The sequence below is a fragment of the Lissotriton vulgaris genome, chromosome 4_1 (assembly GCF_964263255.1).
Source record: "Lissotriton vulgaris chromosome 4_1, aLisVul1.2, whole genome shotgun sequence".
In the NCBI taxonomy this organism is placed as follows: Eukaryota; Metazoa; Chordata; class Amphibia; order Caudata; family Salamandridae; genus Lissotriton; species Lissotriton vulgaris.
In genome coordinates this window covers 916,254,751-916,280,177 of record NC_141691.1, presented here as the reverse complement: position 1 = coordinate 916,280,177, position 25,427 = coordinate 916,254,751, and the positions used below count along the sequence as shown (strand labels likewise).

Below are 25,427 nucleotides of genomic sequence, written 5' to 3'. Positions count from 1 at the left end.
GAGTCATAGCTCGCTTCATTGCTTGCGACTGAAGCCCGATGGACTAAAGCGCAAACCGATGAAGTGTGGAGAGCTTGTTGAGCCTTGAAGGGTGGGTGCGACGAGAGGCGGCCTTTGACCTGTTGGTTGCTGGTCGGGTCTTCTGACCCGGGAGGGCCTGATCCCCCGCCCCCAGAAATCCTTCTTATTTTAATGTTGGGGGCGTTACGGGGCTCGCTGTGACACCTTGAGTTAGGTAGAGTCGATGGTGATGGTGATTTAGTGCCCTTATTCATTGTCTCCGTGAGGGCATTATTTTGATTGTTGTAAGATCTAAAGGTGGTGTTGTCTTGTGGGAATTCCGCTCCACTCCCGGTGGAGAGTCTTTGGCAAACTTTTAGAAAGTCAGTGATTAAAGCGTGTTTACTTTCTTTGGGACACGGGACTTGAACATTTTGGGCAGGAGAGGGCATTGCGTCGTGATTGGATTGGCCGCGGGCTGTGCTGCCTTTGAGAGGCCTCTTTGCTGTCGCGGTTGAGCTCTGAGAACCGTGTCGTTTAGCCGTTACATGAAAGGGTTCTGAAGGCTCTATAGAACTGGTGAATGAGTCTTTCGAACTTGGTTTTTCAGGGCTCTTTCCTCTACCCGCAACTGTTCCTTCCACTGCATCGTTGGTAGTGCTCAGAGGGACTCCATTTCCCTTTTTTGTCTTCCCCTGAGGTTTTTCTGGAGGGTTGTCTTCTCCTCGTGGCTTTCCTGATCTCATTTTGTATTGATTTTGTGATGGTTGGGATTTGCTCTTGTTGTACGATACGGTTGTTCCTTTAAGTTTTTGAAATAATGTGAAAGTTCTTTTCTTTTTTCCTTTGGGCTTTTGGGTTTGGATAATGAAATTAGCAAGCAGCTGCTGCGCCGTTGGTTGTGAAGTGCCTGCTATGATCCACTACCGGGTTGTCTGCAGGTTTGAGGTGTCTCTGTCCGCTTTTTTATTTTTTTATTTATTTATTTTTTCCCCGGAAAGGTAGGGCGGGAGCTGCGCTCGTTAACAGCTTTGAGTGGGGTGTCTTCTGTGGTGGAGGGGAGGACAGCACAAGCGGAGCACACAGGGGACCGCAGGCTGAGAGACCTAGTCAAACAGCCCCCTCGGTCAGCACCCCCCGGCTCTTACTTTGCAGCCACCTCTAACGGTGGCCGCGCTCGCACCCTCCCTGCTACCACCGCCTCTGCCTCTTACCTCGTACCTTGTAGTAGGGGTGGTGCACACGGTACCTGGTTCCCTCGGAATATTGTAGATATATTGTATATTGTAGGCTCAGAGCCACAGGGGAGGCGGAAGAGAGCAGAAAATGCCGGGGAAACGCATCGGCCTCTCCCCGCTCCCGCTCCTCTGGTCGTGTCTACAGCTCTGAATTGCACCCTAAGCCCGTAAACGTGTAGAGTCAGAGAAATTTGGATTTCTTTCCTTGAATTAAGTCCGCAATCAGGGAGTCGTCGTGGGTAGCAAAACAGCACAGCAGTCTCCGCAGGGCGTGGTGCTAGAGAGGTTTGGCAGAGGGTTGGAGCCTTTGACCCCTCAGATGCGGGACCCCTCAGATGCGGGAGGGAGGAAGTGAGAGGACTACAGGCAGCGGTGCGGGCGCCGGTGGGGGGGGGGGGGAGCCGGGGAGCTAAGGAGAACTGGGAGGGCAGGGTAGAGCAGGAAAACCACACCGACCTGCTTGACCACGTCCTGCTCCTCCGCCTCCGCCTCCGCTCGACCACACGGCCACACGGCCCCCACAGCTCGACCCTGGATCCTGGAATCCTGGGTTCCACCCCCGTGCTGAATCCCGGCACGGCTCAGCTCACTGCTCCAGTCCGCTACGGCTCCCGCTCCCGCTACTACGGCTCCTGCAGATCGGGAAAGGCTGACGGACTGCTGACGCGACTCCTCCTCCACAGCCTAGGCATTTACACTGGACGGGCTGTTGTGAAGAAAAAACCCAACCCAATTTCTGGTCACAGCCAATATCCTCATCACCTTCACCCACATTGGGAGTTACTACAGTGTAGGAGGATATTCAATAGATATCTAAAGTAGACCACAAAAGAGATTTTCTGCATATATTTTATAACCGAACCTGCCCTAAATTAACTAGAAGGCATGCAATGATTAATGCCAGAAATTCTGCTGAACTTTCCTTACTTAGATCCACTGGGCATCATGCAACCTGCATTATTACTCATCCCCCAATGTAATTCTTTATTTCTATAAGAGTGACCTTTGACTAGATTGTTTGGATTGGTATACCTGTGGTTTTATCGCTTGCAGGGGGATTCTGGGAGTCTACCAGAAACTGATCAATTTTATACACTATGTTGATGTGATCAGTCACAATTTATCATGCTTGGTTCTACTGCACCTGTGGTGTCAACATATGGTGTTTGGGTGCTTGTGTTTTCCAGTTTGTATTTTTTGTGCTCTTTTGTTTTTCCTAATCCATCTGACTAGCAAATATTTGACAAATTTAGAGTTTTTGAGAGCGTTAATGAGTTTCAGGGAACTTGAGTGTAGCTGCTACAAATAAGTTACATACTTTTTCTTTTGCTTTGTAGATTCAAACTCAGCTTGTAAATTGTTTTGTCTTCTTTATGTACTATATTTACTCCTATTGTTTTGTTTATTACTCTGAAACAACTTTTCTCGAAAAAAATGTTTTTGCCATTAATGCAAATAATCTGTAGTGGTAACTTCGTCTGGACACGGCAGTCCACGAATCAGTGCAATGGAGTTTGCAATCATTTTCTCTATAACTTTCTTTCGAGTCTTCTCTGTGGCATTTCCAATGTGAGGCGTCACAATGGCATTCTTCAAGGTCAGGAGAGGATGACCTCTGGAAAAAAACACATAACAGTACATTCTTGGTTTGCATGCATATGGGGGATAATAAATACTACACTGGACACACCAAAGTGAATCTGGAATAGATTAAAGAAGCAAAAATGAAAGAGCTCAAAGAGAGCTGTAAGGGACAGGTTGAGAACAAACTTAGCGAAGTGTGAGTCCAAGAGAGTTTTGCAAGGAAACCAGAATCGGATCCATTTATTGAGCAAGGAAGGAGTGAGCACATGCATAAGACCTGCGACTCTGAAAAGATCAACAAACTGAGAGGCACTGAAGGCTTCCCAGGACAAAAAAAATGTACTTTCATTTTCTCTTGCTCCCAGGAATTCTTGAGTGTTGGCTTCTTTCATCTTGAAGGTCTAGATAACCCGTAGGATAACGGTGAACCTCAATAGCCACTTCACTGACCTCTCACTGCTGCAGTAGATTACATTAGGGTCGAAAATATGAAAATGCCCATGCATTCTTTTAGATGGATGCAGCAATTCATGAGCAATTTTTGTTTGGCTGACCATGTCATAGTAAACAAGGTGTTAAATCCTGTTTCATGCCTGACAACAGTTGAGAGTAAATACTCTGGGCATCATTTATGAAACGTATTGCATTGCTGCAGGAAAACAGTGTTGCAACACTTTTCATAACGCCATCCTTGCGACACAATGGATGCGCTGTATTTACTGTATGGCACTCCATGTCGCAAGGATTTACAGATACGTCAGTAACCCTGACATATCTTTAGGCTCAAAAATGGCACATTGCTGGAGTGTGTCTGAAAACAGACGCAACTCCAGCAATGTGTAATTTCACATGGGGCAAACCCCATGTGAAAGGCACTGCATCACCCCTTACACCTGCTTCAAGAAGACGTAAAGATTTGGTGCACTGATACCGTAGAAGTGTTGCAGTGACATCACAAAGATTTCCCTACGTCACTCCTACACGGCTATCATGCGTTGGAAACACCCACTTTGCAAACATTATACCTCTCGCAGGTTTAATGTAGCGAAAGGGTTTATAAAGTGATACATCTGCCTAAATTCGTCACTTTGGAAATATAGCTCAATAAATTGGGCAACTCAATACATCCTTGGAAGCTTGGGTACCAGGAAACAAGTAAAAGGTAACAGTGCCTTCAGGGGATTTCATTTAGTCATGATCAACAAAACTCATCCAAAACAAATTATGAGAGCCCAGACTAGTGGCCTCAGATATATGAATTGTTGAAATCAATTCAGAAAACCTCAAAAGAATATTTAAAAAAAGAAGATAACAAATAACAAAATTGTCCAGTGTATACTTTATGTACAAATTTATATAATTAGATCATTTAGAAAAAAGGTAAAAAAAAACATTCACAAAACAAAAATGAATGAGATCAATTGTCTCATGAATAGTCTTATCTCATAATCACTTCCGTGAGTAACCCATTTCTTTCAGTTATTTCCAAATATAAATTATCATTGAACATACAGTCATTAACTCCTATATAACAATTGTTAGGAAAATGGGTTGAATATGTGGACTTGTGTCACAAAACATTTAGAAGACCATCTTCAGGACCCAAAAGTTCATAAGACTTAAGATCACTGTTCCCAATAAGGTGCGCACATACGCACACACCTCTGTTTTCCCGGGCGTGCAGTGCCATGTGAGGAGGGCGCACACACACAGCACATACCGCAAGAGCATTCGCGACGCTGATTTTAAAAAGCAAACAGCACGAAAAACTGATATTTCCTGGTTGTGGAGAGCAGCGGAATAGACTAACTTGAAAAGAAGACGAGCGTCAGGTAAGACTGTCTTGCGACGGCCTGTGGGATTATGGAGGGCACTTGCTTTATTCTTTTGAATCTAGAGCCCAGCTGGGGGGAAATTGTGTGTGTTTGTTTAAGTATTCATGTTAATTGCAGCGCTCATCACAAGCTGTGATTAACATGAATACTTTAAACAAAAGCACACAATCTGCCCACAGCTGCGCTTTAGTAACAAAAGAAATTCAGCAAGTCTACAAACACGACATGTAAGTCACACCTGTGTCTGTAGATGTGCTGAATTTCTCTTCTTAACAGAACTGGGCTGCGGGGTGATTGTGTGCCTTTGTTAAAGTTTTCTTGTTGCAGCTCCTGATGGACGCTGCGATTAACCTGAAAACTTTAACAAAGTTGCACACTCACTCCGCTGCCCAGCTGTATGTAGCTACTCTACAAACACGGCGTGTAAACCCCACCCATGTTTGTAGACTTGCTGAATTTCTCTTCTTAACAGAACTGGGCTGCGGGGTGATTGTGTGCCTTTGTTAAAGTTTTCTTGTTAATTGTAGCTCCTGACGGGCCCTGCAATTAACCTGAAAACATTAGCTAAGTCACAAAATCCCCTCGCTGCCCAGCTCCATTAAGAAAAGAAATGGAGCAACTCTACAAACATGTCATGTAAAGCACATGTCCTGTTTGTAGACTTGCTGAATTTCTCTTCCTAATAGACCTGGGCTGCGAGGTGATTATGTGGCTTTTTAAGCTTTTCTGTGCTTGACATAGTGTGCCACCCGACTTGTATTTTATTGTTTCTGTCATTGCATCTAGATATATCATACCACAAGTAACATCATACTCACTTCAAGTCGGACTATTGACTTTGTCAGTGATTGTTAGTTGGATAAGATAAGCAGCAACTATGGCTTGTAAAAATTAAATCAATCTGAATTTGAAAACAGCAAAACTCTTCAGCCATCTTTCTAGTTGTGATGAGGCTACCGGTAAACAGTCATAATATTGATTCCAAAATATAGAATGGACATAATATCGAAGTAAAAATATAGAATGGACAAAATATCGAATGGACACAATATAGTGGTTAAAAATATCGAATTTAAGGTAAGTAATATTGATTTTCAAAATATAGAAGTCAAAATATCGAAGTATACAATATAGGCATTAACTATATCGATTTTGTATTAATATCAAATTTTTTAAAGTGTTTTGTATGTTAGTATATGTGTGAAAAGTGAATATTAATTTTTGTAATGTATGTTTAATGTATTTTAAGTAATGAATTTTATGTTATTTAATTTTTGCGTAATTTAATTCTGTAGCGGGTTGTGGGTTTATAGGGGAATAGGGTGGGAAGTAATTTAATTATATTAAATTAAATATTAATTTTTAGCAATTATTATTAATTGTTAATTAAATTTTGCTTTTCAGTTCTGTAGCGGGTTGTGGGTTTATAGGGGAATAGGGTGGGAAGTAATTTAATGGTAATTAATTAAATATTTTTATTTATTTATTGGTATTCATTTTGAATTTATTGTTATTTTTTAATTGGTAATTAATTTTTATTAATTGCCAATTAATTTGTATTAATTGTTAATTATGTTAATTTTCTAAATTTATTTTCTGTAGCAGGTTGTGGGTTTATAGGGGAATAGGGTGGGAAGTAATTTAATTGTAATTAAGTAAATAATTTTTTTCATTCATTGGTATTGATTTTAAATGTATTGTTAATTAATTTTGAATTGGTAATTAATTTCTATTAATTGGCAATACATTTTTATAACAAAATAATTGGTAATTATTTTGTTATAATTAAATATTTGATAATTATGATAATTGTATTAATGTATTTTCTGTAGTGGGATGTGGGTTTATAGGGGAACAGGGTGGGAAGTAATGTAATTGTAATTAATTACATGTTAAAAATACTTTTTGTGTATTGATAATTAATTTACTGTTAATTTTTAATTGGTATTAAATGTTATTATTAATTAGTTTTTGTTATTGAAAATTAATTAGTTGTTAAATAATTATGAATAGGTTATTACTTTTTAATAACTAATATGTAGTTGTATTTCTAATTAATTATTACATAATATTAAATTGGTTATTAATTTCAATTCATGTTTTATTGGGATTGATATTTAATTTATTTTTAATAATATATTAAATCATTACTTTCCCTACTGTTAAACTCACTGGAGTGGGAATAGTAATTTTCACCCTCCCGCTATCCAACGCTTTCCCTACTGTTGCACTCTCTGGAGTGGGAATAGTATTTTTTACCCCCTACGCGATCCAACGCTTTCCCTACTGTTGCACTCTCTGGAGTGGGAATAGTAATTTTTGCCCCTACGCTATCCAAAGCTTTCCCTACTGTGGCACTATCTGGAGTGGGAATAGTAATTTTCACACTCCCGCTATCCAACGCTTTCCCTACTGCTGCACTCTCTGGAGTGGGAATAGTATTTTTTACCCCTACGCTATTCAACGCTTTCCCTACTGTTGCACTCTCTGGAGTGGGAATAGTAATTTTTACCCCTACGCTATCCAATGCTTTCCCTACTGTTGTACTCTCAGGAGTGGAAATAGTAATTTTTACCCTTCGAATATCCAACGCTTTCCCTACTGTTGCACTCTCTGGAGTGGGAATAGTAATTTTTACCCTTACGCTATCCAACGCTTTCCCTTCTGTTGCACGCTCTGGAGTTGGAATAGTAATCTTTACCCTCCCGCTATCCAACGCTTTCCCTACTGTTGCACTCTCTGGAGTGGGAATAGTAATTTTTACCCTTATGCTATCCAACGCTTTCCCTACTGTTGCACTCACTGGAGTGGGAATAGTATTTTTTACCCCTACGCTATCCAACGCTTTCCCTACTGTTGCACCCTCTGGAGTGGGAATATTAATTTTTACCCCTACGCTATCCAACGCATTCCCTACAGTTGCACTTTCTGGAGTGAGAATAGTATTTTTCACCCCTACGCTATCCTACGCTTTCCCTACTGTTGCACTCACTGGAGTGGGAATAGTATTTTCTACCCTCCCGCTATCCAACGCGTTCCCTACTGTTGCACTCTCTGGAGTGGGAATAGTAAATTTTACCCTTATGCTATCCAACGCTTTCCCTACTGTTGCACTCACTGGAGTGGGAATAGTATTTTTTACCCCTACGCTATCCAACGCTTTCCCTACTGTTGCACTCTCTTGAGTGGGAATAGTAATTTTTACCCCTATGCTATCCAACGCTTTCCCTACTGTTGCATTCTCGGGAGTGGGAATAGTATTTTTTACCCCTACGCTATCCAACGCTTTCCCTACTGGTGCACTCACTGGAGTGGGAATAGTATTTTTTACCCCTACGTTATCCAACGCTTTCCCTACTGTTGCACTCACTGGAGTGGTAATATTAAATGTTACCCTCCTGCTATCCTACGGTAAAATATTGTACATTTTTTATTAATAACTTAAATTACTAATATCTTAATTTTAAGGTTATTTGAGTATTTTTAAGTATGTTTTAGTTAATTATATTTATTATTTCATTAATTTTAAATTACTTTTAAGACATTTAAAAAAAATCGATATTTTGACTGACTATATTTTTTACAGACTATATTTTGGATTCGATATTTTTGTACTTACCTGTTTGTAGATAGGAATTCGATATTTTAGCATTCTATATTTTGGTGACTATATTTTGGTAAGTCTATATTTTGTCATTCTATATTATGTCAGTGATCCGAGGCTACCAATGACAGAGACTAGCTTGAGTGTCTGTTATTGTCCTGCTGGTAGTACTGTTTTAACAACCCCTTTAGACAAAAGGTGACATTTTAACAAGAAGCAATGTGACTGTTAATGTAATTCCCTTTTTGTACTTGCATATATTAAGGCGAAAGGGAGTGATCCTCCGTACAAAAATCAGCTCTGAAGTTCATCAGGTTAAGCAGACTATCTTATGATAGGACCTTGCATTACATCTAGTAGTGCAGCTTCCGTACTGTGGTTGGAACAGAAAAGTGACTGATGGGAATTCAACAGTTGGCTTCCTTCTAAATATTGTTCAAATTGTAGGGTGAATATTCTTTCCAGGGTTAGTGGGGTCAGATGAAGGAACAAAGGGGAAATATATGTGGTATTTCTTTGTCTTTTTAATGTAGGTGCTCATTACGACAAGTCGGAAGAATAGACAAGATGAGCTTTGACCCAGTGAGACACTGACAATGGTAACAGTAGTCTCTCGAGCAATAGAGAAGAGTCTTTTTAGGGTCTTAAATATTGTTCTATTATTGTCTTGAAAAACTGACATCTAGAACGTGTGTTTTTTATGCAAGATGAGCTGTGACCTGAGCATTCAATGGGCCTAGGTGATGCACCAGTGCAGTGATGGTGCAGGTTTTCACAGATCTTTTCTCAGTATTGTAATGTTGATCTAATTTTATATTTTGTCAAGGATTTGAAAGTTGCATGGCAGTTCAGTCATCACTTTTCTCACCTATAAAAGACTCTCGGGGCACTACCCACTCTAAGTCATCCCATTTCACTTCATCTGAAAGTTTTCTTGTTAATTGCAGCTCCTGACAGGCGTAGCGATTAACCTGAAAACTTTAACAAAGGCACACAATCACGCTGCGGCTGCGCTCTATTAAGAAAAGAAATGCAGTAACTCTAAAAACATGGCATGTAAAGCACAGCCCTGTTTATAGACTTGCTGAATTTCTCTTCTTAATAGAGATGGGCTGTGGGGTGATCGTGTGACTTTTTAAACTTTTCTGTGCTTGGCATTGTGTGCCGCCCAACTTGTATTTTCCTGTTTCTGTCATTGCACCCAGATATATGATACAACAAGTAACATCATACCTACAACAAGTCGGACTATCAGCTTTGGCCGTGGTTGTTAGTTTCATAAGATAAATAGGCAGCAACTCTGTCTTGTATATAATATTGAAAAAGCTTCCACTTAAAGCCCCACCACAACAATGTTGCTGCCCCTGAGTTTCAAAAACAGAAGGGAAATCCATAGAGAAAATGACTCTCTTCAAAGGATTTCCTTTCCCCCACAACGCTCACCTGGCACATCTCACATAACTTTTTTCCTTTTTTCTCCCGCTACCCAGCTGCTCTCACATCTCCTTCTCTTCTTTTTCCTCTTCCTCATATCTGTCCCGCTTAACATTTACCCACTTTCCCCTTCTCTCCATCCCATCCTTGTCTCCATTTCTCTCACGCTGCCTGTTCTCTGCTTTCTGTCTTACTTGTTTTCTATTCTCTGTTCTCCCTCCCAGTTCTCCAAACCCTCTGGCTGCCTTTCTCTTTCCGTCCCTCTCTTACCAATTTCTCCATTATCCCCTTCACGATCTCTCGTCTTTGCGCCCTGACTTTGTTTCTCCTTTGTTTCTCTCGCCCCCTTTCTCTGCCACTAAATCCTATTTCCCACTAGTCTCCTCTCCTTTTCCTTCTGGCTGCTATGTTACAGTTTCAAAAACACATATCACTAACCCTGAATATTAGAAAGCAGCACATTTAGAATTTGGACCAGTGTGCCTATGCAGTGTCGCTGGCCTGGCCAAAAAGGACATGAAAAAGCTGAAATTGGATGATAAGTCCAAAGCTGTTCTGATCAGGGGCCCCAGAAATAAGTTTCGCCCAGGGCCCTCTAAATCCTTAAGATGTTCCTGTGCATTTGTTAAAGTTTTCATGATAATCGCAGCACCCATCGTGAGCTGCAATTAACACGAAAACCTTAACAAATGCACACAATCACTTGCAGCCCAGCCCTATTAAGAAAAGAAATTCAGCAACATAGCTGCCAAGGTTTCAAATTGCAATGTGGGATGTTTTCAGCATTTCACTGTAATTATTAGTGCCATTTGAACATAGTGCTGGTGGCGCCTGGTGTGACGCTGTTTGCTGGCGCCCCAATGACCACCTATGCCACGGATACTCTCATTACCAACCTTTAACAGGGCCCCTTAAGTCTCCATAACCCCTCTCTCTTTCATATTTATTTTGTTTAATAGCGCCACTCATACCAGTGTAATGTGTTAAGCACTTTACATTGCATACACATTACACAGAGACACTGAATCATAGAGTGTAAATCAATGTATAGGAAATGTTACATCAGACAGACAAATACAATTTAAAGAAATTACAAGTGATCCATACTGGTAGACAGTATAGTTTAAAAGTTATTGGTCTGAAGAAACACACACTGAGAATATAAGACCTAATACCATGGCGTTACTGATAAGAATTGATTTCTACCCAAGTGAAACCTTTTTGCAACATTAGGATAATGAAAGACTGGGGTAATCCATAGTGTTCTAATCTATACCTTACTGTTTGCATGCAGCTCTTTGGTAGTTAATAGCTCACTATTCTATATTAGGATTTAAACCTATAAACTGCAAGTATCAAAAGGGGCTCACTGACAGAAGCAGTAACGCACTGACCTATTTACATTGCACACCATTTGTGATCTGCATGGTTCACCTGCTTTACATCAGGTATTTTAACCTCCTGGGCAACTTTATAATGAGTCGAAACTTCCACTAGAGGAAACTCAGATCTCTCTGCAGCAGACCCATCAATCTCCAGAGTTAGCTTGACATTTTTATGGTTGCCTGAAAATTGCTGGAGGCAAGGAACACAGCAGTAGGTGCTTTTTAAACTATTTTGTATTTGAAAACACTGCACCCTTCCAAAGACAGCACCCGAAAGCATATAAATATCAGAAATAACACCCCTCTCTCCTCCCGTGGAATTCATGAGGGATTATTTTAAAATACTGAAAAGTTTGTCATTACACATACAATTTGATATGCCATCAATGTTTAATAGAGGCACAGCACTTTATTTTAAATGCACTGCTACAAGCATGTATTCTTTAGCTGGAGTTAAAGATTCAAACCTACTTCCGTTGCAAAAGCTTGCTTTTATTTTATCTGCAGACGATTTTGAGAGGTTTTAGCCTTTCAAAGACCCGCTCAATCACTAATGTCATTCACCAAGCAGAAACCCTAGTAAAATGCAGGTCATATCATCCCTTCTTGCCAAGTACTATTAATGTTGTAAATTAAATTGTCAAAACTCAAATAAATTACCAGACCCGAGTGGCCAACTCAACAAGTGAGCTCTTCCATTCAGCATGGCTCTGGAGGCAGTCACATCTTTTCATATCCTGGCTCTCTCTCTGTAGAGATGACTGTGCAACCTCCTCTGCTCTCCCAATAGTCACACATGATGGCAGAGAGTGGTGCGCAGATAAATATAATTGCCGCTGTGCTTAACTAGTGAGTTCCTGCTGGCAAATGGACACATTCACATGATGCCAATGTCACATGATGCTGCCGGCTCGGGCTGCATGACTCAGCAGCCATATGCAATCAGCCCAAGTCAAGGGGAGAAGGCAGTATTGAGCCCACGTTTTCTGGTACCACATTGTGCAATTTACTTCAGCCACTAAATGTACATGCTTCTCGAAGCCCACTGTAACACCTTCCAACTCCCTGACCACTACCCTGCAGGCATCAGTGCGGCCCCTGTCACACCACGACAAATATTTTTGGCCCATGGGAAATGTTTGTGAGTACCCATGGTCTGTTGAAATTGTAATTACACGCAAATGTGGGTGAATGAGATGCATAGCTGTTAAAACATTGACTTGGCAAATGGTATAGAAAATGCAGGTGAGTGGGTGGACTGTGTGGTGGTTGCTGTAGTGAAGGTGATACAAGAAAATAGAAGTGTTAGAGAAGTAACTTATTTTTAATTAGACAGTCTTTTCATATTGTGTGCACACCACTTGCTGCATCATGTTCAGGTGGGATCTTTTGATGGCTTGTGTACAGCTCAGTCCTCCTTATGAATTTCCTATTACATCCAACTAAACCATTTGTGCAGTTTGAATGTCAGTGAAAAGTTGCATCACAAAAGGTGTAAAACCATGCCGATTTATAGACCAGTTTAGCGTAATGTATGCTAATAATGAAGCACATTGATTACTCATTGGATTGGGGGTTGCTGGGTAAATAGATTCACAAATGCACCCCTTTCCTTTTGCAGGTTTTGAAACCAAACTACGAATACAATTGCACAGACAGGACAAACAGGTAATTATTTGGTAGACTTAAACTGGTGCATCTTGTACATTGTAGTGTAAAAAACATTACCCATGTTTTCTTCTGTTGCAGGCTTTGCAGACAGTACCCCACACAGTTAAACTGGCATACATGAGTACAAGCAGAACAGGTAATTGTTGGGTAAAGTTAAACTGGTGCATCTTGTACATTGTAGTATAACAACATACCATACCCATGTTTTCTTCTGTTGCAGGTTTCGCAGACAGCACCACACACATTTAAACAGCATATGTGAGTACAAGCAGAACAAACAGGTAATTGTTTGGTAGAGTTAAACTGGTGCATCTTGTACATTGTAGTCTAACAACATACCATACCCATGTTTTCTTCTGTTGCAGGTTTCGCAGACAGCACCACACACATTTAAACAGCATATGTGAGTACAAGCAGAACAAACAGGTAATTGTTTGGTAGAGTTAAACTGGTGCATCTTGTACATTGTAGTATAACAACATACCTTACCCATGTTTTCTTCTGTTGCAGGTTTCGCAGACAGTACCCCACACATTTGACTAGTTTAGCGTAATGTATGCTAATAATGAAGCACATGGATTACTCATTGGATTGGGGGTTGCTGGGTAAATAGATTCACAGTCTGCACCTCTTTTACTTTTGCAGGTTTGTGAGATCTTACTACGAATACAATTGCACAGGCAGAACAAACAGGTAATAAATTGGTAGACTTAAACTGGTGCATCTTGTACATTGTAGTGTAACAAACCTTACCCATGTTTTCTTCTGTTGCAGGTGTTGCAAGCAGTACCCCACACAGTTAAATCGGCATACACGAGTACAAGCAGAACAGGTTATTTTTGGGTAAAGTTAAGCTAGTGTATCTTGTATATTGTAGTATAACAACATACCTTACCCATGTTTTCTTCTGTTGCAGGTTTCGCACACAGCACCACACACATTTAAACGGGCATACGTGAGTACAAGCAGAACAGGTAATTGTGGGTAGACTTAAACTTGTGCATCTTCAACATTGAAGTATAACAACATACCTTACCCATGTTTCCTTCTTTTGCAGGTTGCGCAGACAGCACCACCCACATTTAAATGGGCAAGCGTGAGTACAAGCAGAACAAACAGGTAGTGGTTAGGTAGAGTTAAACTGCTGCATCTTGTTTATTGTAGTATAACAATATACCATAGCCATGTTTTCTTCTGTTGCAGGTTTCGCAGACAGCACCACACAGATTTAAATGGACATACGTGAGTACAAGCAAAACAAACAGGTAATTGTTTGGTAGAGTTCTGTGGAGAAGTGTGGCTCACTGGTTAGAGGAGGCAGACCTGGAAGCAGAGGTCAGCCCGAGACCAGGGTTCAATTCCTGGCGCGGCGGGGTCTTGAGTCCTAAAAAACATGTCCATGGACTCGACAATTCTTGCTCCGGTGCCTACTCGATTCACAGGTTCACACTCTGCGACTCTGGGCAATAGCTTGCTTAATCTCCACAACGGCCCCTCGCGGCGGGATGCCTGGCTTTCACCTTGCGGATACCCTGCCGGGGTTATCTCACAGGGGAATACCAGGACGGGTTCCCTAAGCAAGCGCTTAGAAACCGCTCGGTGATTTGCGCTATCTAAATTCCTGTACATTTACATTTAAACTGGTGCATCTTGTACATTGTAGTATAACAAGATAGCTTACACATGTTTTCTTCTGATGCAGGTTTCGCAGATAGTACCCCACACATTTGGACGTGCATACATGAGTACAAGCAGAACAGGTAATTGTTGGGTAGAGTTAAACTGGTGCATCTTGTTCACTGTAGTATAGCAACATACCGTACCCATGTTTTCTTCTGTTGCAGGTTTCGCAGGCAGTACCCCACACATTTGAACAGGCATACGTTTTAGTAGCGTTGCCTTATGGTGCACATGGTATATTGCTGTATCACAATGTACTGTAACAATCTTTACTTCTATTGCAGGCTGTTCAGGCCGTGCAACATATGAGTTTGGAAGGGCAGAGAACAGAAAAATCCAGGTAATTACAATCTACATTTTGCCGGTGATGCTTCAGTACTATGTGACAGATTGCATTTAATCAATCAATCAATCATTTGTAGAGCGCGCTACATACTAGTGAGGGTCTCAAGGCGTTGGGGAGGGGAGGGGGGGACTTCTACTGATTGAACAGCCAGGTTTTCAGAAGTCTCCTGAAGGTCAGCAGGTCTTGGGTCCGTCATAGGCTCAGTGGGATGGTGTTCCAGGTCGTGGCGGCGAGGTGGAAGAAGGATCTCCCGCCAGTGGTTGTTCTTCGGATGCGTGGGACGGTGGCGAGTGCGAGGTCGGCGGAGCGGAGCTCGCGGTTAGGGATGTAGAAGGAAAGTCGTCTGTTGAGGTAGGCTGGGCCGGTCTTGTGGAGTGCCTTGAGTGCGTGGATGAGGAGCTTGAAGGATATCCTCTTGTTGACGGGCAGCCAGTGCAGGTTTCTCAGGTGGGGGTGATGTGGCTGTGGCGTGGAACACCGAGAATCAGTCGTGCTGAGGCGTTTTGGATGCGTTGCAGTTGTTTGATGAGCTTGGTCGGGGCTCCTGCGTAGAGGGCGTTTTCGTAGTCGAGTCTGCTGCTGACGAGGGCCTGGGTGACTGTTCTTCTTGTATCTATTGGGATCTACCTGTAGATCTTGCGGAGCATGCGGAGAGTGTTGAAGCAGGAGGAGGAGACGGCGTTAACTTGCTTGGTCATGAAGAGCGTTGAGTCGAGGATGATTCCCAGGTTGCATGCGTGGTCGGTGGGTGTCGGGGCTGCCCCCAGTGCCATCGGCCACCAGGAGTCGTCCCAGGCTGATGGGTTCGAGCAGAGGATGAGAACCTACGTTTTGTCCGAGTTCAGCTTCAGTCGGCTGATCTTCATCCAGTCGGCGACGGCCTTCATTCCTTTGTGGAGGTTGGCTTTGGCGGTGATGGGGTCCTTGGTGAGGGAGAGGATCAGTTGAGTGTCGTCGGCATAGAAGATTATGTTGAGGTTGTGCTGTCGGGCGACGTGTGCGAGCGGGGCCATGTAAATGTTGAACAGTGTCGGGCTGAGGGAGGATCCCTGGGGTATGCCGCATATTATGAGGCTTTGGAATGGAAAGGGCGGAGGCGGACGCTCTGGGTTCTGCCGGAGAGGAAGGAGGTGGTCCATTCCAGGGCATTGTTTTGGATCCCTATTGCGTGGAGGTGTGCGCATAGTGTGCGGTGGCAGACAGTGTCGAAGGCGGCGGAGAGGTCCAGGAGGATGAGGGCTGCGGTCTCACCGTTGTCCAGCATGGTCCTGATGTCGTCAGTGGCGGCGATGAGGGTGGTTTCGGTGCTGTGGTTGAGGCGGAGCCCTGACTGGGAAGGGTTCAGGATTCTGTTTTCTTTGAGGTATTGGGTTAGCATTCTGTTGACAATCTTCTCAACGACCTTGGCTGGGAACGGGAGCAGAGAGATGGGGTCTCTAGGGTCTGCCTTGGTTTTTTTGAGTAGGGCGTTGATCTCGGCATGTTTCCAGCTCTCTGGGAAGGTTGCGGTCTCGAGGTAGAGATTGATGACATTGCGAGCATAGGCATCAACTTTATACTTGTTCCTTTATTTTGCAGGCTTTGTGGCACAGCAAGATAAAACCGGTTCACACAAAAATGTTTAAGTGCACAGCTGTAACTTCTGCAGAGTGTGGTGCTTCACGCAAAGGAAGAAATGTTGCCTTGTATTCAAGGAAGAGTTGATGAAAGAAATTGTGGAGGCTGAGACACAAAATCACAAAGCAAGGTTTGCGTGCAACTTGGGGAACTATTTCAATACAGTCCAGAGGTGCGCTTGATTTGCAAAGCATGTGCCGAAGCCAAGATTGTTGGGGGACTTTTCTACAGGGGAGAAATGGAGTAAAGGCTGGAGACTGGCTTTCATGAAACACCAGCTAATTAGCAAAGTTCACGAGTCTGCCTTGGTGATATTGAGAAACAGAAGTGCTACTGCCAGGTTTGGTTATGGAGTGTGGACAATTCTGACAGAAACTGCCACCTCCAAAGCAAACAGAATGGAAGTGGTTGAACAACAAAGATCCCTGCCTGAGGAGATAACGTTTCTCATCAACAACTTGTTGCTGGCAGTCAAGATGTATGCTTCAATGTTGTCTGTCCAAGACATCCATGGCCACCTAGCTTTGTATGTCAAAATACCAGACAGTTGGAGGAGCAAGACCTATGCCTTTGAGTTCCTTGAGGCCATAAATAGCGTGATACACTGTGAAGCTATGGCAGAACTACTCGCAAAGCGAGAGAAATATGCTTGTAGTAGACAGTTATCTGCCATATGACATTAAAACTGTACCTGAGTAACGAGCCAGTCCAGCAGAGAAGTACATGCCATGCGCCTTAAAGTCTCACCAGTCCAGCTGAGCTATGTTGGCTCATTTGATTTAAATGCATTGCCGTTCTAATGAGTGTCTTTAAATCAGCTGCATGCCTCACTGAAAGCACTACATCCCTGCAGGTGCATGGCCATGCTGCCTATTCTCCAGATCAAGAGCATGCAATGCAGGCTTTAACGATAACATGGTATTAATGGCACCATGTTAGGTTTCCAAGGGTTGATGACATAATAATATGAATAGAATAAGCATTGTGTGTAGTTTATTTTTTTTGATATACAAGATAAAGATGGACATTAGCGATCATAGCAGCCCGAACCATGGCTCTCCAGCCTGCATTACTGCAGTCTCACATTCCAGTGACATGCCCTTAACATTAATGCAAAAACATGGATTGATTTACAAACAATGAGTGTTAAAAACGTTCAGGTAATGCATGTCAGCTATTTTGTTCCTCTCTTATTTCAAGTTTTGCTAAATCTTGTATCACTCAGAGTTAGCTATTTAATCATGTTGAGTTTCTTTCTTTCTTTTTTCAATGCATGCTTTGTGCTGTGCAGGTGTTTATGGGGGCTTTGATTGAAAGTTCTGACGCTCAACCCAAAGCAAAGTGCCTGTCAATGGGTTGGCCTCTCGGCAGAGCACACAGAACAATTGTCATGTATTCCAGAAGTAATTGCACTTTTGTGAAAATGTGTGTGAAGGGGGTGCACAGATGGCAAAATATATACAGGGCAAAAGCAATGGCAAAATATTTACAGGGCAAAAGTAAATAAATTGCTTAAATGTGAGTGAGTGCAGTGTATGATTGGAAGTGGTGAAGTGAGGGAGATGCAAGAAAGTGCATTCAGGGAAGATTGAAAAGAGGATGCTGAAGAGGAAAGAGAGGTGGTTGAAGATGTGCAGATGGACGAGATGTGGAGAGAAAAAGGATATATATATCTAACATAAATCGCACATAACTGAAAGACAACACTCCTTCCACAAGCCTCAATACTATTAAAATTCTGAATTTTTACATTTAACATATTTTAATGTTAATTATTTATAACAAATCCTTGTTGTTACTCATTTATGTTAAACAGCTAACAACAATTTACATAGTCAATCGTACTGACAGGTTTTAGATGCAGGTCAGTTGTTGTGTTATATATCTGAATGCTTTTACATCTCAGAGAGATACCAAAATACCAGTCGGGTAGCACACTATGGGAATCACAGAAATATATTTTACGTGTTTCCTTTTAGAGACTCAACACATCTTTCATCCCACTTAACGACTTGTCTTCACATATTTCTATATGACTGATTGCAATTAGCAGCTCTGGGTCCTTCCCAAAGCCTGGTTTCAGCATTTTCTTCCAAAGTTTTTGCCACATGCAGTGCAAATCAATCAATCAATCAATCATAACATTTGTAAAGCGCACTACATACCAGTGAGGGTCTTAAGGTGCTGGGGGGGAGGATGCTACAGTTCAAAGAGCCAGGTCTTGAGAAGTCTCCTGAAGGTCAGAAGGTCTTCACTCTGCCATAGTCGGATGGGGAGGGTGTTCAATGTCTTGGCGGCGAGGTCGGAGAATGATCTGCTGCCGGCGGTCACTCTTTGGATGCGGGGCACGGTGGCAAGGGCACGGTCTGTGGAGCGAAGCTGGCGGGTGGGGGTGTAGAGGCTGAGTCAGCTGTTGAGGTACGCTGGTCCGGTGTTGTGGAGTGCCTTGTGTGCATGGGTGAGGAGTTTGAAGGTTATCCTCTTGTTGACAGGGAGCCAGTGCAGGTCTCTCAGGTGGGGTGTAATGTGGCCGCGGCGAGGGATGTCGGGGATCAGGCGTGTGGAGGCGCTCTGGATACGTTGGAGCCGTTTCAGGAGTTTGGCCGGAGCTCCTGTATAGAGTGCTTTCCTGTAGTCCAGTCTACTGCTGACAAGGGCCTGGGTGACCATCCTTCTCGTTTCTGTGGGGATCCACTTGAAGATCCTGCGAAGCATGCGGAGGGTGTTGAAGCAGGAGGAGGAGATGGCATTGACCGGCTTCATCATGAAGAGAGTAGAGTCGAGGGTGACCTCTAGGTTGCGTGCATGGTCGGTGGGTGTTTGGGATGCTTCCCAGTGCAGTCGGCCACCAGGAGTCGTCCCAGGCCGAGGGGGGTGGATCCGAGAATGAGGACCTCCGTCTTGTGCGAGTTCAGCTTCAGTCGGCTGTTTCTCATCCAGTCAGCGACGGCCTTCATTCCTTTGTGGAGGTTGGTTTTGGCAGTGTGGGGGTCCTTTATTGAGGGAGAGGATCAGCTGGGTGTCATCGGCTTAGGAGATGATGTTAAAGTCATGCTGTTCTGCAATGTAGGCGAGTGGTGCCATGTAGACATTGAACAATATTGGGCTGATGGATGAGCCTTGGGGTATGCCGCAGATGATCCCGGTGGCTTCGGAGCGGAAGGGGGGAAGGCGGACGCTCTCTGTTCTGCCGGAGAGGAAGGAGGAGGTCCAGTCCAGGGCCTTCTCTTGGATCCCGGCATCGTAGAGGTGTGTTAGTAGTGTGTTGTGGCAGACTGTGTCGAAGGTGGCTGACAGGTCCAGGAGGATGAGGGCCGTGGTTTCTCCGTTGTCTAGTAGGGTCCTGATGTCATCGGTGGCGGTGATGAGGGCCGTTTTGGTGCTGCGGTTCCTGCGGAACCCGTACTGGGATGGGTCCAGAATGCTGTTCTCCTCGAGGAAGCTAGTCAGCTGTTTGTTAACGGCCTTTTTGATGACCTTTCCTCGGGAGCAGGGAGATGGGTCAGAAGTTCTTGAGGTCCTTGGGGTCCGCCTTGGGTTTCTTGAGTAAGGCGTTGATCTCTGCGTGCTTCCAGCTCTCCGGGAAGGTCGCTGTCTCGAAGGAGATGTTGATGGTTTTTCGGAGATGGGGTGCGATGGTGCCGCTGGCCTTGTTCAAGATGTTGTGTGGGCAGGGGTCTTCCAGGGATCAGCAGTGGACGGTGCTCCTGATCTTGATGGTGTTCGTCATCGTTGATGTTGGCCCAGGCGAGCAGGTGGGTGGTGAGGGTGGTGGTCGTGGGAGTGGGGGTCTCAGTGGTTGCCGGGGTGGTGACGGCGTTGAAGCTGTCGTGGATGTCTACGATTTTACGGTGGAAGAAGGTGGCCAGTAAGTCGCACAGGTCTTGGGAAGGTGGGATGTCGTTGGTGTTGGAGCTGGGTGTGGCCAGTTCCTTCACGACTTTGAAGAGCTCTTTGCTGTTGTGTGCGATGTTGTCTAGGCGGTCTTTGAAGGAGGTCCTTTTGGCGGATCTGATGAGGTGGTGGTGTCTGTGGGTGGCGTTCTTGTGGGCTGTGTAGTTTTCCGGAGTTCGTTCACGGATCCAGTTGTTTTGCGCTTGGAGGCCTGGAGGTCTTCGGTGAACCAGCTAGCTTTCTTGCTGGTTTGAGTGTTGGAGGGCTTCTTGAGCGGGGAGAGGGTGTTGGCGCAGCATTTGATCCACTGTCTGAGGTTGCGGGCGGCGGTGTTGGGTCGGTTGGGTCTGCGGGTGGTTTCCAGGCAAGGGTGGTTGAAAGCTGGTCTTCTGTGACTTTTTTCTCCAGCAGCGGTGCGGCATCTGTAGGGTGCGGTCGTGCGTGGTGGGTTTCTGGAAGGTGAAGTGGATGCAGTGGTGATCGGTCCAGTGGAGCTCTGTGGTGTTGTTGAAGGTGACGTGTGAGTTTGCCAAGAAGATGGGGTCAAGAGTGTGGCCAGCGGAGTGAGTGGGTGTAGAGACGAGTTGTCTGAGTCCGAGGTTGGCGAGGTTGTCGATCAGGGTGGTGGAGTTGTTGTTGTTCTCGAGGTGGAAGTTCAGGTCCACGAGGAGGATTTAGTACGTGGAGGCGAGGGCGTGTGTGCTGATGAGGTCAGCGATGGAGTCGCTGAACTGTGTTTGGGGTCTGGGGGGGTCTGTAGACGTGGGTTCCTCTGAGGGTGGTGTTGGGATCGGTGTGAATCTGGAAGTGCAGGTGTTCGGCGGTGCTGAGGGTACCGCCGGTGTTGGTTGACACTTTGAGAGTGTTCCTGTGGAGGATGGCGATTCCTCCTCCTACTCTATTGAAACGTCCCTGCGGGTGATCTTATAGCCTTCCAGGATGACTGTGGCGATGTCGGGTGCCGAGGAGGGGTTCAGCCAGGTCTCCGTCAGGAATGCGACATCTGGGATGATGGAGTCCAGTAGGTCCCAGAGTTCCACGGCATGTTTGCGTGTGGAGCATGTGTTGAGAAGGATGCATCTGAGGTATTTGGGTTCTTTGGTAGGTGGGCTGGCGGGCCGGATGCTGGAGAAGCTGCAGTTCCGGCAGGAGAAGGGTCCTTGGGTGCGCTTTGGGGCGGCCAGGCAGCAGGTTCCTGATCATCCGGCGTTGAGTGCTTGGAGGGTGCGTGGAGGGTGCTGGAGTCGTAGCAGAGGCGGGCAGTGGCGGGTGTCATGGTGTTCGCGGGGGATCAAAGCAGTGGGCAAGCATACACTTTGAAAGGCTGAAGTTGTCGCATTGTTCAATTTGCACATCATAGTAACAGTTGAACATATTAATGCAGGCAGGTTTTTTTATCTTAAAACTACACGTTCCCACTGGTTCATATGGCTTGCTTTATCACTAAATTAATTTGCTTTAAAATGCACCATTTGCCAATCTGTTTTTTGTTTTATTTCTGCAGGAGGATCCAGCCTGGAGACCACACTTGTTCATTTAGCTTGTCCCCCGCCGCTCACTACATAAAAGTCATACCAAACTTTTACGCCTCACCACTTTTGTATGTCACCACCCGCCAATGGAATATCGTAGTCAGAAATATTGTCTGATACAAGTATTATTTTCTAAATAGTGTGTACAAAAATATCTTCCGGCTGAATGTAGAATTTCTATTATTTACTCCAATGGGACATTAATTTCGTGAACAATATTTAGGACATGTCATTTGTCCCACAAGATATTATTTAATCATCTGCAACCAAAACAAAGATGGTGCAGTGATACCTAGTACGTTAAAAAGTTATAAAGAACTCACAGACTCCTTTAAATACGAACCATTGTGTTCATGTGGGCAGCGATTTCCAAACATATCAAACTCACAATCTGTCTCTTTATTAAGTAAGTGCATAACAGGCAGAGACAGCTGAACCTAGATTGAAAGATCTTAGCGAGGGGCCCGAGGTGCGATCGGCGCGTGATCTGAGTGCATGATTGGTTCCATCCTCAGGATGAGGAATACCCTACAGTTCCATGCGTGCCTGCATGTGATCAATTGTATTCTAGGGAACATCCTTGCTTTGTTGAATGTTATATTTTGCAAGCATTATTATATAGTTCTGACTAATACAACTGCACTTTCATCATATTGAATTGTTCATGAGAATCAAAACTTATTTCAGTAATAAATATACCAAAAAATGGAATTGAATGGGTACTGCTTCTCAGCTCATCCTACACTAACACTAGTGTTAAATAAGCAGATTTTCATTAAAAAGAATGGTCATTGCTTAAGGTTAGAGCCAGATGTCAACCTCCAAAAAGTATGCCGTATACATCTGCCCCATATGTTGTGATGATTCTTTTCATTATAAAAGTACATACATGCCAACATCTTCAAGCTGCAAAGAGTGAGATTTTGAAAATAAAGTAGGGAGATTTATTTTCCCCTTTGAATTACATGGAAGCAAAGGCAATTTTAGGTGGAGACAGCTAAAATAAAGCCCTTTTGGGCTTTAAAAAAGTGAGTTTCCCACCTGGATTGGGTCTGTTGGCATATATGGAAGTATACTATCAGCCACATGCATCAAGTGATTTAGGAATCACAAACGGAGCGAATCGCAAAATTCGGCCGTTGGTGATTCCTAAATCACTATTTGGGATGCATCAATCAAAAATACAAGAAATCGCTATTTTTTGCGATTTCTAAAAATGCGATTGCAATTTGCGATTCCTTAAATGCAATGCATGACACCTAAAAAAATTGCGAATCCGCAATTAGAAGGACAAAATTACCATGAGGTTGGACCTCATGGTAATTTGCGAAAATTCAGAAAAATGCAATTTTGTGCATTTTTCAAACTGTCATGTTGTGCACACACATGCCCTTAGGGCATGTGTGTGCACAACATATGTGCATAGATTGATTTCAGGGGTGCAACAGGGTGTCCTTTGGACACCCCTGCACCCTTGAAATCGCAATCTCAATTTGCGATTAGCTAATTGCGAATCGCAAATTGAGATTGTCTTCCAATTCATTCCTATGGGCCTTTTGGCCCATAGGAATCAATGGGAAGGGATTCCTAAATTGCAATTCGCAAATTGTGAATCGCAATTAAGGAAAAATAAGGAATCGCAAAAAATATTGCGAATTTTTGATGCATTGCCGTTTGCGATTCCTTAATTGCGATTCCTTAATTTTCACAATTAAGGAATCGCAAACGGCACCAATGATGCATGTACCTGATAGATTCATGAAAACGTGAATCCCATTTAGACCCATCAGAGGGGCTCAATTGCCCATCAGGTCAGTGGAGGTTGTATTCTCTGCTCATATGGCAGAGGATCTCTGTGTCTCTGAGGGACTCAGCAATGTGGTGGCTTTACAGAAGGCACTCAACATTGCAGAGCAGCTCCCATGTTTGTTGCACCAAATCGAAAAAACAATGTTTTAAACAAACTCCTTGAGCTTGTTTTTTGAAAGTAAATAAATTCTCAAATGCATTAGATGATAGCCTGATGGTTCTGCCCTGGAGCACCATTCCTTGCATGGTGGTCCACGGCATGGAAATATAGAGACCTTAGGCAGGGCAACCATCACTGTGCCCCAGAGGCTCATCGGCTGATTGTCAAATATTTATAGAGGCAGAGCCCAATTAGACTCTACTGCTGCAACCCTTCACCTCTAATTGAGTTGGTGAACTGCAATGTTGGCAATGTTGGCAGAGCAGATGCTCTGCCTGCCTATATAGTTCTAGTTGACCCATTGTGTCATAAACATTGTTTATCAAGTAATAATAATAAGTAACCTGGTCGATGATCAGACAGGCCTTCAATGTTCTCACCAAAATGCATCCTTCATCTGATAATTCCATTTGCACAAGCCTAGGTCATGATAATGCAGGTTGTTCATGTGATTCATTGAACTGCTGTCCAGTAGAACATTTAACATCTCTGTTGTGCTCCGCCAATTGAGTCCTGCGAAACCTTTGATTCAAGCTTTGGATCTTTCTTGTTGAGGAATGATGCAGTTTTCAGATGTTTATCTGTGACTTTGCCTTATTTCAAAATAAATTGTCCTTGGACTTAATGTTTTTTTGATCAAAGACTGTCTCACTAGAGCCTTGCCCTATCTTCCGTGTAGTGAATGTACATTCATTATGTAGCCCTCTGTTAACATGTAACCTCGCAAAATAATGGCGCATCCTCACCACACATATATAGAGTTCTCCTAAAATGATGTACCATGTGCATACAGGTACTAACTAAGGTATAGCATGAAGAACTTATGTTCTGTAAGTTACAAGTTGAAAGGGATTGCAAGAACAGACACAGTATATGTAACCCGGTGATCATCTTATTTTGGCTATAGGCTGTCTCTTGGGGATAATTAGGACTATTATCAGTACCTCTCATTCCTTGTGAATTTTTCTCAATACTTTAGAAACTGGGTGCTGTAGGTTGGTGTTTTTGTTTGACAAAGTGTTCTATGATATGTGTGGTCTACTCAATGTGGTTTTTGTCCTGACAATGGACCTATTAAGCTATTTAAAGCCTAATTCACTAATTCTGGATCGATCTCCATGCGAACTCCTGCCTTCCCTAATCCTGTATGCTTCTTGTCTCTAGGAGATCTGTCATGTCTTTAATGAAAGCTCAGATGCTATTGCCTACCATCTACGGAGTGAACACTCTCAGGACCCATTCTCAGGACACTGGTGACTCAACAACAGTCAAGTCGTCAACTAAGATCCAACTCTCTTTCCCGCGCCAATGTCCCTAGAATTAGGAAGGCCAGAACAGGCGGCCGCCTGTTCTCCTATAATGCTCCTAGATTGTGGAACGCCCTTCCTCTTTCCCTGAGGCAAGAACATAACCACCTCAGGTTTAGGAAACGCCTAAAAAACCCTACTTTTCCCTTGAGCTCGCCTTCCTGACCATTCCTTCCCTCAGTACTGTGGTCTTTTTAGCGCCGGGATGCCTTAGGGTAGCTGCGCGCTCTAGAAAACATAAAATCAAATCAAATCAAATCAAATCAAACACTGAAACTAATAATGAGACCGTCATACTTGTGAATAGGTACCCACTTGAACAGAAAGGTTT

General features: G+C 43.6%; 1 protein-coding gene across 1 annotated transcript in view; it reads right to left on the bottom strand.

Moving 5' to 3' along the window:
- Window positions 1-764: 764 nt before the first annotated feature.
- The window catches only part of LOC147722718 (uncharacterized), a 263,591-nt gene continuing 238,928 nt past the window's right edge, over window positions 765-25,427 (bottom strand). Inside the window, exon 5 of the mRNA XM_086965192.1 lies at window positions 765-2,853. Coding sequence (XP_086821318.1) covers window positions 2,685-2,853 — 169 coding nt within the window. The 3' untranslated portion in view covers window positions 765-2,684. The remainder of the gene's footprint in view (window positions 2,854-25,427) is intronic.